Source organism: Saccostrea echinata, unplaced genomic scaffold (assembly GCF_033153115.1).
Source record: "Saccostrea echinata isolate AGI-Se365-2 ecotype Australia unplaced genomic scaffold, CSIRO_AGI_Sech_v1 ptg000009l, whole genome shotgun sequence".
Taxonomy (NCBI): Eukaryota; Metazoa; Mollusca; class Bivalvia; order Ostreida; family Ostreidae; genus Saccostrea; species Saccostrea echinata.
Window position 1 is genome coordinate 12,909,719 of NW_026889758.1, and position 15,591 is coordinate 12,925,309.

The 15,591-nt window shown below is 32.9% G+C and overlaps 2 protein-coding genes across 2 annotated transcripts in view; both read right to left on the minus strand.

Moving 5' to 3' along the window:
* LOC133181794 (neuropeptide receptor 15-like) overlaps positions 1–13,450 on the minus strand; it is a 41,212-nt gene extending 27,762 nt beyond the window's left edge. The window contains exon 1 of the mRNA XM_061316394.1: positions 13,362–13,450. Within this exon, the coding sequence (XP_061172378.1) occupies positions 13,362–13,386 (25 nt within the window). The 5' untranslated portion in view covers positions 13,387–13,450. The remainder of the gene's footprint in view (positions 1–13,361) is intronic.
* Positions 1–15,591, minus strand: part of LOC133181800 (electron transfer flavoprotein subunit alpha, mitochondrial-like) — a 176,449-nt gene that overhangs the window by 95,333 nt on the left and 65,525 nt on the right. The gene's annotated exons all lie outside the window — the stretch shown is intronic.

Genomic DNA, 15,591 nt, shown 5'->3' on the forward strand with positions numbered 1-15,591 from the left:
CCATAGTTCATGTTTTCTAATTCTAATTGAATGCCACAGCAAAAGACCTATTCTTTTCATGTAGAAGTTTTTGAATAAATTCCACTTCACAAGACTATAATAATGGGGCACAATTATTACCTTTGGAAATTCCAATAAATTGTTGGAAGTCCTGGTTTCTAGTAGCTACATTAATATTGTCAATGACCAACTCAAACATCTTTTTAATATCAACCTCGGAGTACTTTTGTGTAGAATCAGTATGATTTTTATCTGAGAAAATTTGTAGATGACTAATGATAAGGTATAAAGATTTCGAGTTCTACTTTAATGAAAAAAATCTTGTCTATAATTTATCCTGGAGAATGATTGTGAAAAGTGCTGTAAAGTTACTGACATACGATTTGATGCTATTGAATTTGGCGTTTGATGCTATTGATTTTGACGAAATTTTATGATTTTCACATTTTCTAAAAGTTCTTCGAAGTTTTTTAGAGCCACATTTGATAAAGACTATTTCTCGAATAAGTTGTTGTACAGTACTGATGAAATATTCCCCTATGGGACATATTTATCATGTGTTAATCATATGATAAAATACTCACATATGAGACATAATCATTTATATTTGTTCAATGGATATGTTGTTCGTTTTAAACATATGTTGCACATTTTATATATATTGCTAGTCTTTTATGGTAACTCATTTGAATTTGAAAAAAATGTGTTAATAATATGTTGCAATTGTATGTGTAAATAACTTCCTCTTAAATTTTTTCTTCATATGTACTACCGAACATTTAGCATGCACAAGTTCCGCATGACTTCATACAGCAATAAGCTCTCTATTATATGTACTATACCATTACGGGAGAGTATATCATTGTATTAGGGGTCTTTACTCTTTGAATTGGGCTGTAACAAGAATTAAATGTTATAAATAAAACTAATCAATTGTATTTGCTTCTTATGGGCTGGTAATTGTATATTCCCTAAGTTTGGGGAACAATTAACTTGTATTCCCATTTCTCTGTCTCTGAATCAAGACTTGAGAAGGGGGGATTGTTGTGGTTATTCCGAGTTATTAAAAATTGCCTCATAAATTCAATGATTTTTTTAACCAAAGAAAACTATATTAATTGAACTTTGCCAAATATATTGAATAAATTCTATGTAATCTTTAACAACCACAGATATTAAACAGTACTGTTTCAAAAGTGATAAAGGGAATCTGACTTCCGCAATTTTCAATGGAAAAAATGAGATCAAAGCTCAAATTTAATCCTACTTTATGTAGAAAGTCATTTTCAGTTGGAAAATGTCAAAATTTCACGTTATACATGTATTTTGTGCAGGTACTCCTGGGAGTTGAACTATCAATTTGAGCAATACTTACACCAAAGAACATCGATTATAGTCCACAAAAAGGGTATCATCTATTATTTTTCGAACATAAAAACATCATTGATGGGTCAAGAAATTAGGAAATACGGATGGGATAAAGATTATTAGAAAGAAATTTCCATCAGAAGAAATTACGAAAATCGATTGTGGCTGAGAAAAATAAGTAAAATGAAATATATGGAGATAACGAACAGTATTCAAGCTCAAAAGTCCATTAAACAATACAAAATAGGAGCAGAGAAAACACGGACCTCCAAACATCAGAGGTTGGATCAGGTGCCATGGAGGAGTGAGCATCCCTTGCCGACCGGTCACACCCGCAGTGTGCTCCTTGTCATGATCGGGAAATAACGGAAAAATCCGTCGACAATTCAGTGTGTAAATAATGGCCTAACAATTAGTATGAAAAACGTCAGTCAGCATTTGACTCAATGATAAATTGAATTTGCTGACAAGGTCATTGTATCGACCATAGAACTTACGAAATGATGACTTTAAACGAGACAGCTAATATTCTTGTTTCATCAACTTGTTTGTCAATAATTTACCTCGTTAGAGCATGCTCTTGCGTATCGAATCAACTGAGAGATATACACCCCGTATGCAGGTGATGAAGGTATATTGCTGCATAAGTAAGGGAAGTTGACGATTGAAAAGTTAAAGTCATCACGTTCATCATAAAGCTTGGTTGTTAGATTACCACAGATTTTTAAGTATCCACATCTGATTTACACCACTTCTCGAATATATTGTTGCACAGTACTCTTGAAGTATCTCCTTCACCACTGTTAATATCTTAGTGAGGAGTAAAGAAAGAGGCTTGGTTGAACATTTACTGGAACCCGCTATGCATCTTTGTTTGTAAGGATTTTTATGAAGTTTCGGAATCCAATATAAATATGGTAATTCAAATTCATTTTGGTTGTTTGGAATATTAAAAATATTCAAAACTTACATACGATTTTGAAGAATTTCTTCCTTGGAAAGGAAACTATGAAAAGTCTATAAAAGTCAGAAATACATGTTAGGTGAAGATAATTTAAGGGAACAGAGGAATTGGTTAAAGGGTGGTCATATTTACACCAATATACCAGAAAGTGCTTTATAATACATGTACACATAATGATATGTTCAAAGTGGAAATTGTTTCAGTTTGTTATAAGTTTATGGATTTTCATCAAGAATGAAAGTGCCAGAATTTGTATTAAACCAACTATAAAACCACAAATGATTGCAAAATAATCATAAAAAAAATTAGATTTTTGATACATCCAACGAGGCAGGCACTTACATGTAATCGGCCGTGGTTGAAAGTATCATTTCAAAAGATATGACCAAAAAATTTTTTAAAATAGAAATCTACACTGTCGTTCTTGGCTTTATAGGGTGCAGTCATTCTCCAAAACTCTTGTATTTGACGACCAATTTAAAACAGTAAAACAATGAAGGGTATATTAATGACAATATTGCCTGCACCAGCTGTCTTTAAGATTTATTCAATGTGTAGGGTTTAGTTTTTCGATTTATGTGCAACATATTCTCGTTTCAACTCAAATGGTTCTGCTTAAAATGAGAGATCAAACACGTAGCAAACTGTCCCATTTGAAGTAAAGATGTTTAAAATCAACATTCATTTTCGTATTAAGATGTAAATTCCATACTTAAATATTTGGGAAATATGAAGTCAATGACTTTACATTTAAGAGAGAGGTTTGTGAAGTGATAATGCACATTACTTTATTCACTGCCATAATTAGACGGCAGACTGAAAACCTAAAAAATATAAGCAAGGAGTTTGTTTCAATAAATAAAGACACCACAGATTTTTAGTCTTTGATTAATATTATACATTGTCGCTATTACTTCATTTCATAATAATTTTTTTTGGTGTAAAATGTTTATACACATTGTTTACTAACTAACACAACAAATAGAAATATTTCCCAGGTACATGTCTTAGTGCTTATAGGTGGCTTCTAGACAGTTTTAGTCACCATTTAAAAGCCACATTTTGGCCAGATGTCTAGGTCTCTTGAAGAACTTTGTACGGTAAGTTCGTTTAAGGTGCAGCTTACAGGTGGCTAAAAGGTGATTTAAAGAAGGTCCTATTAGTCGACTATAAGCCGTCTTTAAGCGAATGTTTAAAAATGTTTTATCCTGTGTTTTGGCCTTTTGGTGATGAGACTAATGAGACGTTTCTTTCTGGGGGTTGGCACTGAAGACCCACCAATAGTTATGTGCTTTGACGTTTTTGTTTATGGTACATGCAATCATAATTTTGAATTTTTACGGGTCATCCAGGGATTAAATGTACCCTGCGTTTCACACCTCAAAATTCTTTTCACCTGCCATTACTTTACTTTTTTTACGTTATTGTCAAACAAAAAGTAAATGATAGAACGTGTATTATCAATCAACAATAGCTAACTCCATTCATATCTTGACTCGATCTATCCCAGTGAACTTAAATAAAAGATACCACAGTCTGACAAATCTGTTTCTAATCTGGATATTTTACTAGGGAAAAAGACTTTAATGGTAACCTAACAACAAAGATTATTGATAAAAGAGATGACTTCAATTTCTCAATCGTCAACTTCCCTTAATTATGTAGCAATATATCCTTATCATCTGCTTATGGGGTTTTTGTCTCCCAGTTGATTCGATACACAAGAGCATGCTCTACCTATGAACAATTTCTAAAACGAGACATTCTATTGACAAACAAGTTCATGAAACAAGGATATCAACAGTCTCGTTTGAAGGCATCATTTCGAGTTTTATGGTCGATACAATGACCTTATACAACCTATTATTAAGTCAAATACTGACTAACATTTTTCATACTAATTGTTAGACCATTATTTACACACTGACATTTTTCATACTAATTGTTAGACCATTATTTACACACTGAATTGTCGACGGATTTTTCCGTTCATGACAAGGAGCACACGGCGGGTGTGACCGGTCGGCAGGGGATGCTCACTCCTCCATGGCACCTGATCCCACCTCTGATGTTTTTGAGGTCCCTGTTTGCTTTGCTCCCGAATTGTATTGTTTACATGGACTTTGAGCTTGAATACTGCTCGTTATCTCCATATCTCATACAATTTCAGAAAATATCAATGAAAAAAGTCATATTAAATGCACCGTATCACCAAAAAAAAAAAAGCGTAATGACCCCATTTTTTGTGTTTTAATTTTTAATTAAGCTATATGATCAGATACTAAAACTATACTTGACAAAAAATTCTTAAGACTTTTAATAGCTGGATCAAACCACCTGAAATAGACGTAGTTTTTATTCCTCATTTAAAAAAAAACATTATTTACAGAAATATTAATAGGTAGTACATGTATGTCTATTTTTGGATCTCTTTTTTTAGTGCAAAACGTTGGTTAAGAACTAATATACTTGTAGAGGAAAATGAGAAGAAAAGCAGTTTATAATTTCACATGATACTGTACACGTGCAAAACAATTGCAATAGCATACACTCGTCCGATACACATGCCGTATTACTCGTAGTCATACACGCCGTGTTTGAATTACAAAATATCCCTTCGTACAAAAGCTATACAATTTAACATGTAGGATCTTTTTTATGAAAAGAACACATCAAAAACACGCGAAGTATAAAGTTCATTCATTTTTTTCATGATGTAGAAAAAATGCCGGTACCAGTCAATTGAGTCCACACCAAAGTGGAGGATACTCATCAATATTTCTTCTCATGTGAAAAATATACAGAAGCCAGAAAAAACTATTTGGACATATTTCTGCGATTGGGTAAATTACATGCTGTTGATACTCACACTTAACTCTGGGGAGATGAATCGTTAAATAATGTTGAGAATCAGTTGTACAAACATTTATTAAAAAGTCAGTTCGTTTTGGTTGATGCAATAATTACTTCTTGCGAATTCTATTTAACTCGTGTATTATATAATGAATGTATCCTATTGAATGTTTGAACCTTTGATAATTATGTTTTCTGTGTTTATTCATTTTAAGCTGAAACCCATATGTTTAAATATGTTTGATATAGTTCACATGTAGGGAAAGGGCATATAAGTTTTAGAACCTTTGCCCGATTCCAATAGTAAAGTTTATAGACAAAATGTCTATAAATAAAACAAAATGTGTTCAAACCAAAGTACCTTCTCAAATCATTTAGAAAATATTGCGCATTCAAAGTGACCGACTAGGGGAGGTGAACAAAATGCTGATAAAGTCATTGTTGTCGGTATCAATTTTGATGTGGCTTTTCTAGGGAAAAAATAGCGAGAGGGAGAAAAAACAGTTAAATAAAAAAGTGGCCAGAGGCTGTCTGTAGCTTTTCGGTCAGATAAAGAAATTTCATGAACTTTATTCAATTTCCTTTGCAATAGCAAAATTACTGAAGATGAGAATACCAAAGAATCCCAAGGGGTCTGATCGTCTTAATGTAATTATGCACAGGGCTGGCTAAAATACAAATCATGCTTGCAATGTGGTGCCTCATGACAAAACCTTTAATTAAGTGTAAAAACCAATTCATTGATATGTTTCAGTAAAGCAGAACACTGTAATAAGAATGTTAATAAAATCCTTGCAATTCTTTTGTTGGGATATATAGCGGTGATATTGATAATCTTATAACAAGGAAGATATCGAAAAGGTATTTTCAATACAAAGCTTTGATATGGCGATAGATGATACATTGTTACTTAGCATCGATTGATGTCCGTAAGACTACAAAATCTTCCATTAAGTTATACTTGTGCATTTATTGACAGATACATATTTCTAATCTATTAATATTACAATTGAATAATGGTTTAATTTTGATCAAAGGAGAATGTAAAGTTATCGAGAGTAAACGATTTTTGAAATACTGAATATGTTAAGTGTTAGAAAAAAGAGATGAATGTATCTTTAATCTTAAGAGCCGAGATCCTGGGAGGAATGACAGAATTTCATATTTAGAATTTAGTCACAGTTCTATCACACTTTAAAACGTCCCTTCTCATGCACCTGCGGGTTACGTGTCATTCTGGTGATTTATTCTCCAGGTGACGAATACTGACCTTTGAACTTTGGTGATTTCTAAATCTGCTATTATTTCATTCCTCTAATATTCTTTGTTCTTAAGATTAAAGACACATTTATATTTCTTTCTAACACTTTTAATCAGACACTTAATTATAACTGCAGACAGTTTACCTGAATTTGTGGTCAGGTGTGTACTAAATACCGTAACAAAACTATTTTTTCCTCATCAAAATGGATGCTCTAGATATTTGCCAGACTTATTACATGTTACTAAAAAAGCATACACTCAGTTGCCTTTTTGTAGGAATTTGCAGATTCAGAATATGGTCATGCTACAACATGTATATTTTACTTTTGCACTACATTATTTATAGGTTTTCTTTTCCATGTACGCATAATGTTCACAGGCGAATACTGATGTCAATACATTAAACGTGCAATAATTCAATGCAACACGGATTTAAAAAAAAAATCCCAAATCTTCAAGACCATTTCCAATAAAAGAAATATTTATTTAGAGTTATAATTTTATTACAATAATTATCTATTGTCATGCATAACTACTGATCTTTTTCGGAAAATAATTTATAATAAACAAAAAAATAATAAGCATTCATAAGAGCACAAAATCTCCATTATAATTAAGGAATAGTTTAACTGATTTCAATCCTTATCCATAAAACAAATTTCATTAAAAATGACATTTAATGCCAGTTATCCCCACAAAGGACGTTTTCTTACATACTCGAATTTAAAATTACAAAAAAATCCACTAAGAGTATGTTGAAAGCTGAAAATAAAATGTATAGTGGTCTTACAAACACAAACTACGAACGAAAACAAAGCCACGAGACAGTGGCACAACTTACCTCTGAAAGTCGACAGATTCATTTAAGTTGACAATTGTTATGTAAATTATAAACATCACACTCTCACTGCACTTGCTGGTTACACAAAGTGCAGAATAAACATGACAAATTGGTGTGTGGTTCAGAAATCTGACAATTCCAGCATTCTTTGATAACACAGCTACTGTCCTAAACAAATACTTGTATATCTGTGTCCACTAATTATAATGCTTTACCATAAGGTTTATTCCTTGGAAGCAAATATTAAGGGATTGTTGAAACCGATAAAAACCGTGTAATAAATATTCAATTGGCATTCAATATCACCTTTGGTTCTGACACCATTCTATTCGTTGTGGTTGATCTACGATTAACTGCCCTGCCTTTGTTTTACTCATTAATTTAGAGGAGTTTTATCTGTTTTAATATTAATTCTTAACAAGGAACTGATGAAGTTTGGTGGTTACCTATGCATTATGTAGGAACATATCGATCGACACTTCCCTTTATAGAACCACCTTTGTCTTACAAGCTTTTCCTAGTTCTCTTTGGCAAACGTGAAAAATATTCATATTAACAAATTTTCAACCATAAATCTTTTTAAATTTTTGATCAACAATTACTCTTGGCACTGACGCGGGGACCCATGGATCATACACTGAATGACATATGGAGATAACGAACAGTATTCAAGTTCAAAGACCATTTAGACAATACAAATCGGGAGCAAAGCAAACACGGACCTCCAAAAACATCAGAGATGGGATCAGGTGCCTGTGAGGAGTGAGCATCCCCTGCCGACCGGTCACACCCGCCGTGTGCTCCTTGGCATGATCGGGAAAAAAAACGGAAAAATCCGTTGACAATTCAGTGCGTAAATAATGATAATGGCCTAACAATTAGTATGAAAAACGTCAGTCAGCATTTGACTTAATGAAAGGTTGTATTTGCTGACAAGGTCATTGTATCGACCATATAACTTGCGAAATGAGGACTTCAAAGGAGACTGTTGATAATCCTGTTACATCAACTTGTTTGTCAATAGCTTTCCTCGATTTAGAAATTGTTCATACGTAGAGCACGCTCTTGCATATCGAATCAACTGGGAGACAAAAACCCATATGCAGGTGATAAGGGTATATTGCTACATAAGTTAGGGAAGTTGACGATTGAAAAATTGAAGTCATCACGTTTATCATAAAGCTTTGTTGTAAGGTTACCATTAATGTCTTTTCCTAGTAAAATATCCAAATATGAAACAGACTCTGTAGTTTTTTGAATCTTTTTTTTCAAGTCCACTGGGATAGATCGAGTCGACATATGACCTATCACTGGGTCGTACTTTGACTGCATTGTTTCCCACCGGTTGTTAGGCCTTTATTTTTATACTAAATTTGACTATAGATTGTTCTGATCAATACATAGGGCTCACGGCAGGTGTGGCCAGTGAACAGGGGATGCTTATTCTTCCTAGGCACCTGATCCCACCTCTGGAATTTCCTAATTTCCTAAATATAAGGCTAAAAAAGCCTATGCCTGCAAATTGGCACGCGATGCATGACCACGGTCAAAGAATTAGTCTCGCGAATCTCTCACGTGACCTAAATAAAAATAAATCATGCACGATAATGCTATGATATTATTTTAATTAAAGTACCTGTATGATTTTCTTTTTCTTTCTTTATAAAAATCAAAGTTTAAAACCGTAATTTAATCAAAAGATCTGAAAAGTTTGAGATTAAGATTCCTTAAAATTCCCAGAGAGTGGTATGACGTTTATATTTCTTTCGTTTACAGTTATTTTTTTAAAAGTGATGGACAATGATCAACACTGAAAAACAATAGGAAAAATTTAAATGTTTGAAAGATATACATTTACAGGGCAATAACTGAAAGTTACAGAAGGTACACGAAGATTCAGGGATTAAATCACCCTTAGTCCAGTGTTTGAGATAACCGTGCGCCCGACCGCCCGAGACGCACAAATTTAGCAGCGGTCGAACAAATTTACATATATCGATGCCCGGCTGGACCTGTTAAAATTTTTGCTAATTAAAATTCATATATTTTATAAATCTCTTTCATATCTTTCATATTGGTAGCAAAGTGTAACAAGCCAAGAGGAAGAATTCATCAGTCTAAAGATTCTGGTTTGAAGTTATGGTGACCTGGTTCCAGGAAAGAAATTGACACGACGTAAAACAGATCGTCTTAACCCACTCAAAATCTAATAAAGTAAAAAAAATCGGAACAAACACCAGTACAGGTTATATTGCCTTTAATTCAACTAAAAAAAACCTAAAGTAACTTTTTATTATACCTCATACTAAAGTGTGAATTCTGTGATAGTAAACATTTCCTTTCTCAATGAAAATGTCTTATAATCATTACATCGTACAAAACAAGACAGAGGAATTCAATTAAGCCCTAGGCCATTGTATGCAATTTGTCATTCAGTTTTGTAACAAAACAAAACATTTTGTATGGTTAATATACACTGTATATGAAAATTGTCTTTTACATGTTAATTTATAGTCATTAATTTGAGGTAATGGTCATCAAAGGAAATCTATTTTGGAATACTAAGAAACGTCAGTGTTCCTTGACAAATGGTCGGGCTATTGACAAATTTCTGGGGAGAATCTCATGAACCAAGTTCGACTGTCAGATTCTCATTATTTATCTTTGTAATTAGAAATGCTAATATGTCTGGTAACAGAATCGTATTCTTCAGTATTTACATAGCATGTCAGTGAAACAGGTTACTCTAAAAGGCTCTTTTAATAGTTTACTTACGTGGGCCTTCTTTTGTAGACCTGTATACAGATACACACGTATCATTTACTTAAAACATATGCGAACACATGAGATATCTTCTTGACTTTACATGTAATAAATAAAAAAAAATATACGTACAGGTGTCTGTAGTTATGAACAAACCTACTGGAAATACGCTTATCTCATGAGCAGAATTTAGGAATTCTTAAGAAAATGTCATTTTCGTGTGAATAAAAAGGGTACCCCGATATATCTTTAAGCTTGAGATTTTTTTTATAACAGCTTTGGAAGCTCTTTGCTTTTTATTTCCTTTGAATATTATAATAAGGTTAAGTCAGTGAATCACATCACTTTTCTAAATTGGCCAAATCAAGTGATTTGACTATGCAAGGTCTGTTATTCTAAATAATAACAAATAATCAACGGTAGATTATAAAATTATCCTATTTTTTCACAATTATGCAAAAATACACCTCAATACAGGATTTTCTTGTTGAAAAATTGATCAACAATATCTCTCAAGACAAAAAATAATAGATTTCCACGCTTAAGAAAACGTTGCAAGTTTCTGTACATTATTGAATGTTTACTGCATTCTAGCCCCCCTCTTTTTTCTACATATACATGTATATGAGTATATGTACTCAGGACAAGGATTATAAACAAAATCTGCTTTAATCATGAATTCTGACCTTTTTTCACAGAGGTCTGCTTTTACCTTTAACTTAGAAACCTAGTTCCAGGTTAGTGCAGACACTTTACTCATGGACACTATTTGAATGAAGTAATATCCAGATCCAGATTGGTCAAAGGAGAGAGAAATATGTTCACAAAAGGATTCTACACAAGAGATTTGTTTCGACTTTGATCTTTGATCCAACTTGATGTTTGATCCACCTTTTACCTATAGCTCCCTTTCTAAGGAGGAAATTCTTCAAAACCATATGTCAGCTTTAAATATTTTTAATATTCCCTACAATCAAAATGAATTTGAATTATCATACCTATACTGGATTCCAAAACTCCATAAAAATCCTTACAAGCAAAGATACATAGCGGGTTCCAGTAAATGTTCTACCAAGCCTGTTTCTTTACTCCTCATTAAAATGTTTACAGCAGTGAAGGAGAAACTTCAGGAGTACTGTACAACAGTATATTCGAGAAGTGGTGTAAACCAGATGTGGATACTTAAAACCTCCAAGGAACTTTTAGAAAATTTGAAATTGCAAAATTTTACCAAAACAATAACATCAAAAGGTACGACTTTTCAACACTTTATGCAACCATTCCCCATGATAAATTAAAGTCCAGACTTTTTGAAATCATAAACAGCTGCTTTTGAATAAAAATGGAACTCGTAAATATACTTATCTTGTCATTTGTCATTTACAAAATTATTTTGTTAAAAAAAACTTTGATTGTACACAAGTACTCTGAAGTTGATATTGAAAAGATGCTTAAGTTTCTGATTGACAATATCTATGTAGTCTTTGGAGAACAGGTCTTTCAACAATCTGTTGGAATTCCCATGGGACCAATTGCGCCCCCTTGTTAACAGATACTAGTATATTTTTTATTCATATAAAGCAGAATTTATTCAAAAACTTCTACATGAGAAGAAAAATACACTTGCTGTGGTCTTCAGCTTCAATTCAACTTCAAATTCAATTTCAATGTACTTTTTAGACGTATTATCAATTAACAATAATTACTTCCATTTATATATCGATTCGATATATCCCAGTGAGCTTGAAATAAAAGATACTGCAGAGTCCGAAACATCTGTTTCTTATTTGGTTATTTTACTTAAAAAGACTTTAATGGTAACCTAACAACAAAGCTTTATGATAAACGTGATGACTTCAATTTTACAATCGTCAAATTCCCTTACTTAGCAATATACCTTTATCACCTGCATATGGGGTTTTTGTCTCCCTGTTGATTCGCATGCTCTACGTATGAGCAAATTCTTAAACAAGGCAAACTATTGACAAACAAGTTGATGAAACAAAGATATCAACAGTCTCGTTTCAAGACATCATTTCGCAAGTTCTTTGGTCGATACAATGACATTGTCAGCATATACAACATATCCTTTAGTCAAATGCTGACTGAGTCTTTCATACTAATTGTTAGGCCATTATTTACACACTGAATTGTCTACGGATTTTCCTGTTTTTCTCGATGGTGTGACCGTTCGGCAGGGGAAGCTCACTCCTCCATGGCACCTGACCCACCTCTGATGTTTTTGGAGGTCCGTGTTTGCTCTGCTCCCCGATTTGTATTGTCTAAATGGACTTTGAGTTTGAATATTGTTCGTTATCTCCATATTTTATCTTTAACTTACATCTTAATGAAGATTACATCTTTATCTAGATAGGACCGAGGGGAGAGAAAATACTTCTGAACATGAGTTGTAGACGGAGATGTTTCCTTTTACCTTGATTTTGATCTAAAATTAGTTAAGCTCACTACATCCTTTACCCATGGACCACTATGATTAAATTTGAGCAAGAATGGGTTAAGGAGAGGGAAACATTGTCCCTACAAGTGATTTCGGACAGACAGTACCGCAGAACGGGGTTCTAATTAATATTGGTATACAAAACACACTTAAAGGTGATCTGTCTCTAAACACCCAGTTTTCTCCTTTCGTCGTCGAAGATATTCAATGCTTACCAAATCGCTTCGAATGGTGAAAATAGCGTCATATTTAGAAGCATAATAGTAAGATAAAAATGTTAATCCAAAAGATTTTCATTATTAATTAATATGATTATTTCAAGATTCACTATTACTTTCCTGGGGATCAATCAGATCAACCGGCTAAACATTCCTAATGATATTGATTATAACCGTACAAATTTCATTGAATGGTTTTTATTATTGTTCAGAGGTTTTTTGTGTTGTTTAATAGTGTTTATGTCAGAGTGAGCGTTTTGGCGAAAAGTGCATCAAGAATCAATGTCGGATTTGTTTTCACACCTTCCTACCCGGAAGTACATGTAACTATCATAAAACCACGAAAATACTAGTCGAAAAAAGTCTGAATCTTTTCATGAGGTCAAGTATTGATAAATGAAGAATGAAATAAGAAAGTAGTACAACAATCAGAAAAACGTACATTCGGTATCCTGGAGCAGAGAATGATTAGAGTGAATGTGTTTTTATCTATATAGACTAATGAAGACATATTATACCTTTACCGATTACTAATGCAAGTACCGTTTGAAGATACATTTACTATCTTTTTATCCACATACTGGTGATGATAAAAATTAGCCATCATAAAAATTCAATTGGAAATAAACTTACCACTTATAAAAAATCCCGAGAGCATTGTGTTTGCTCGGCATTGACACTCCAACAGGAGGAGTCGTTAGGCGCCATGCACAAGCTGACAGCATCCAAGGCGACTGCAAGTCCTATTAAATTAGGTCTACATTATAAATTCATAAAGGGCATAAAATACAGAGTTGATTAGACCGCGATTAAATAAAACTTGTCAATCAAACAAAAGTCTTCTGAAATGCAGGAATGTTCATTTACATAGGTGACTTTATCTCATGACTGAAAGGTCCTTGTGTTGCACTCTAATCGCTGGCTTGCTGACTCTTCCGTCTTTCATATTCCACAATCTACAACGTTGAATTAATTAACACTTGTTCAAAATCCGTTTTATGTCAACAAAATAAACTAGGGCAAAAAGACTGACTATGTATGGGATTTTGGTGCATGTACACCTTTGCCAATTAAATGTATAGAATCTGATTATTCTACTGTAAAGTAGTAGAAGGATTCCCCAGAATAGTTTTAACAGTGACAGAAAAATAACTTAACCAAAAAATATAATTAAAGTTAACTCCTTTCCAACTGATCTTAATTGCAGGTTAATTTTCAGTTTTCTAGTTTTGAGAAAAACAATTCCATACTAGTATTTTTTTTCAATTTTGTGTATTTCGAGCGTCATAATTTTGCTTCAAGATCATAAATTTCAGTATTTGGACTTGGTTTTCATTTGATTAATTGACTAATTGATAGACTGCTTGACTGATTTATTACCTATGGTCTTCATCAAAATTTCAAACATATTTGGTTTTATTTGATTTTCAAAGAATGAATAAACTGTCGTGTCATTGTATATGGTTTGACAATTACGTTGAACACGCATTTGTTATGCTCTAAAGAAAGTTGCAAATGGTATACTTTTTATACTTAAAGAGTTGTTGACTTTTAAGGGAATGCATACCTGGAGTTGTTAACTTTGAAGTGAGTCATATTTCTAACACCACACCTGAGGTCACTGCTGTGTCAAAAATCAAGCCAAAACTATAATTCAACCTTATACACGTGTGTTAATCATTTTATCATAAACAGAATCCCAAGTATGTTAAATTTTTAATAAAATTTACAAAAATTTCAAACGTAAATGAATTTCTTAATTTATCTGAAACATTATCAAGGATACATATATAATGCTTAAATATCTCCTGTATAGGGACCAATTCGGTCTTGAGAGACTTAGAACTTTAAAGAGAGCTTATGACCACAATGGACTCATTTTTTTTACCTGCATTTTCTATAATAAAATTCGCACTTCTTTTTGTTATCTCGATCAGTCTGTCCGTCCGTCTCTCACATTATCATCTTCCTCAAACTTCTCTTACACTTTAGGCACTAGCCAGTTTATCCTTTGGAAATTGATTGATGGTGTCCTCTAGATGTGGAAAATGGTTTGGGAATTTTCATTTTCATCATGCGAGCCAATTTGCGTCGAAAAAATATCTTTTCTACAAAACTCTTAGAAGTTTTACATTTTAAGCAGTAGCGAAATCATTTAAATATGATTATAGTGGTGTCCTGTAGATGTGCAATTAAGTTTCGGAATTTTCGTTTTCATCCTGAATGGTTTGTATTGCTAAATGAAACACTTTCTCTAGCCTAAAAGAATTGCATGAATATGTATTACCCAGGGTATAATGTTATCATACGGGGTAAATGTATATATTAGGCAAGGCAATTTATAGTCGGTAACCAGTTACTCGGTCGGAATGATGTTGATCGGTTAGAAAATCGGTAATCGGTTAGTAGGAAAAAATTAATACATGTGTAAATTTGAACACAATTTCGTGAGAATTCAATGTAAAACATAAATAAAAATATCTGATTTAATTAAGTTGATTTGGAGATAATTGAGGCTTTCCAGATTGACAATGCAGGGGTAATTGGCGAGTTTTCGGGATGTTAATTGTTGTTTAAACATGTCGTTACCCAGTTTGTCCTGTGTTTTTTTTTTTTTAATAATTTTAATTAAATGAACGTTGAGTACTGTGAACTGATTATTATGTGTACCCAACCACTGCTTTCTTTTGTGATTACCTATCAAATTATATTATTACAAACAAAATAAATTAAGCAATAGCTCGGACTGAGTTTTGATTATGGTGACAATGCTTTATTTGTTTGTTTATTTCTTTAAGCCAAAGGCTCATCAGATTTTATACACAATGTAGAGCATACAAAATGAAGAATTTTTCCAACTGTA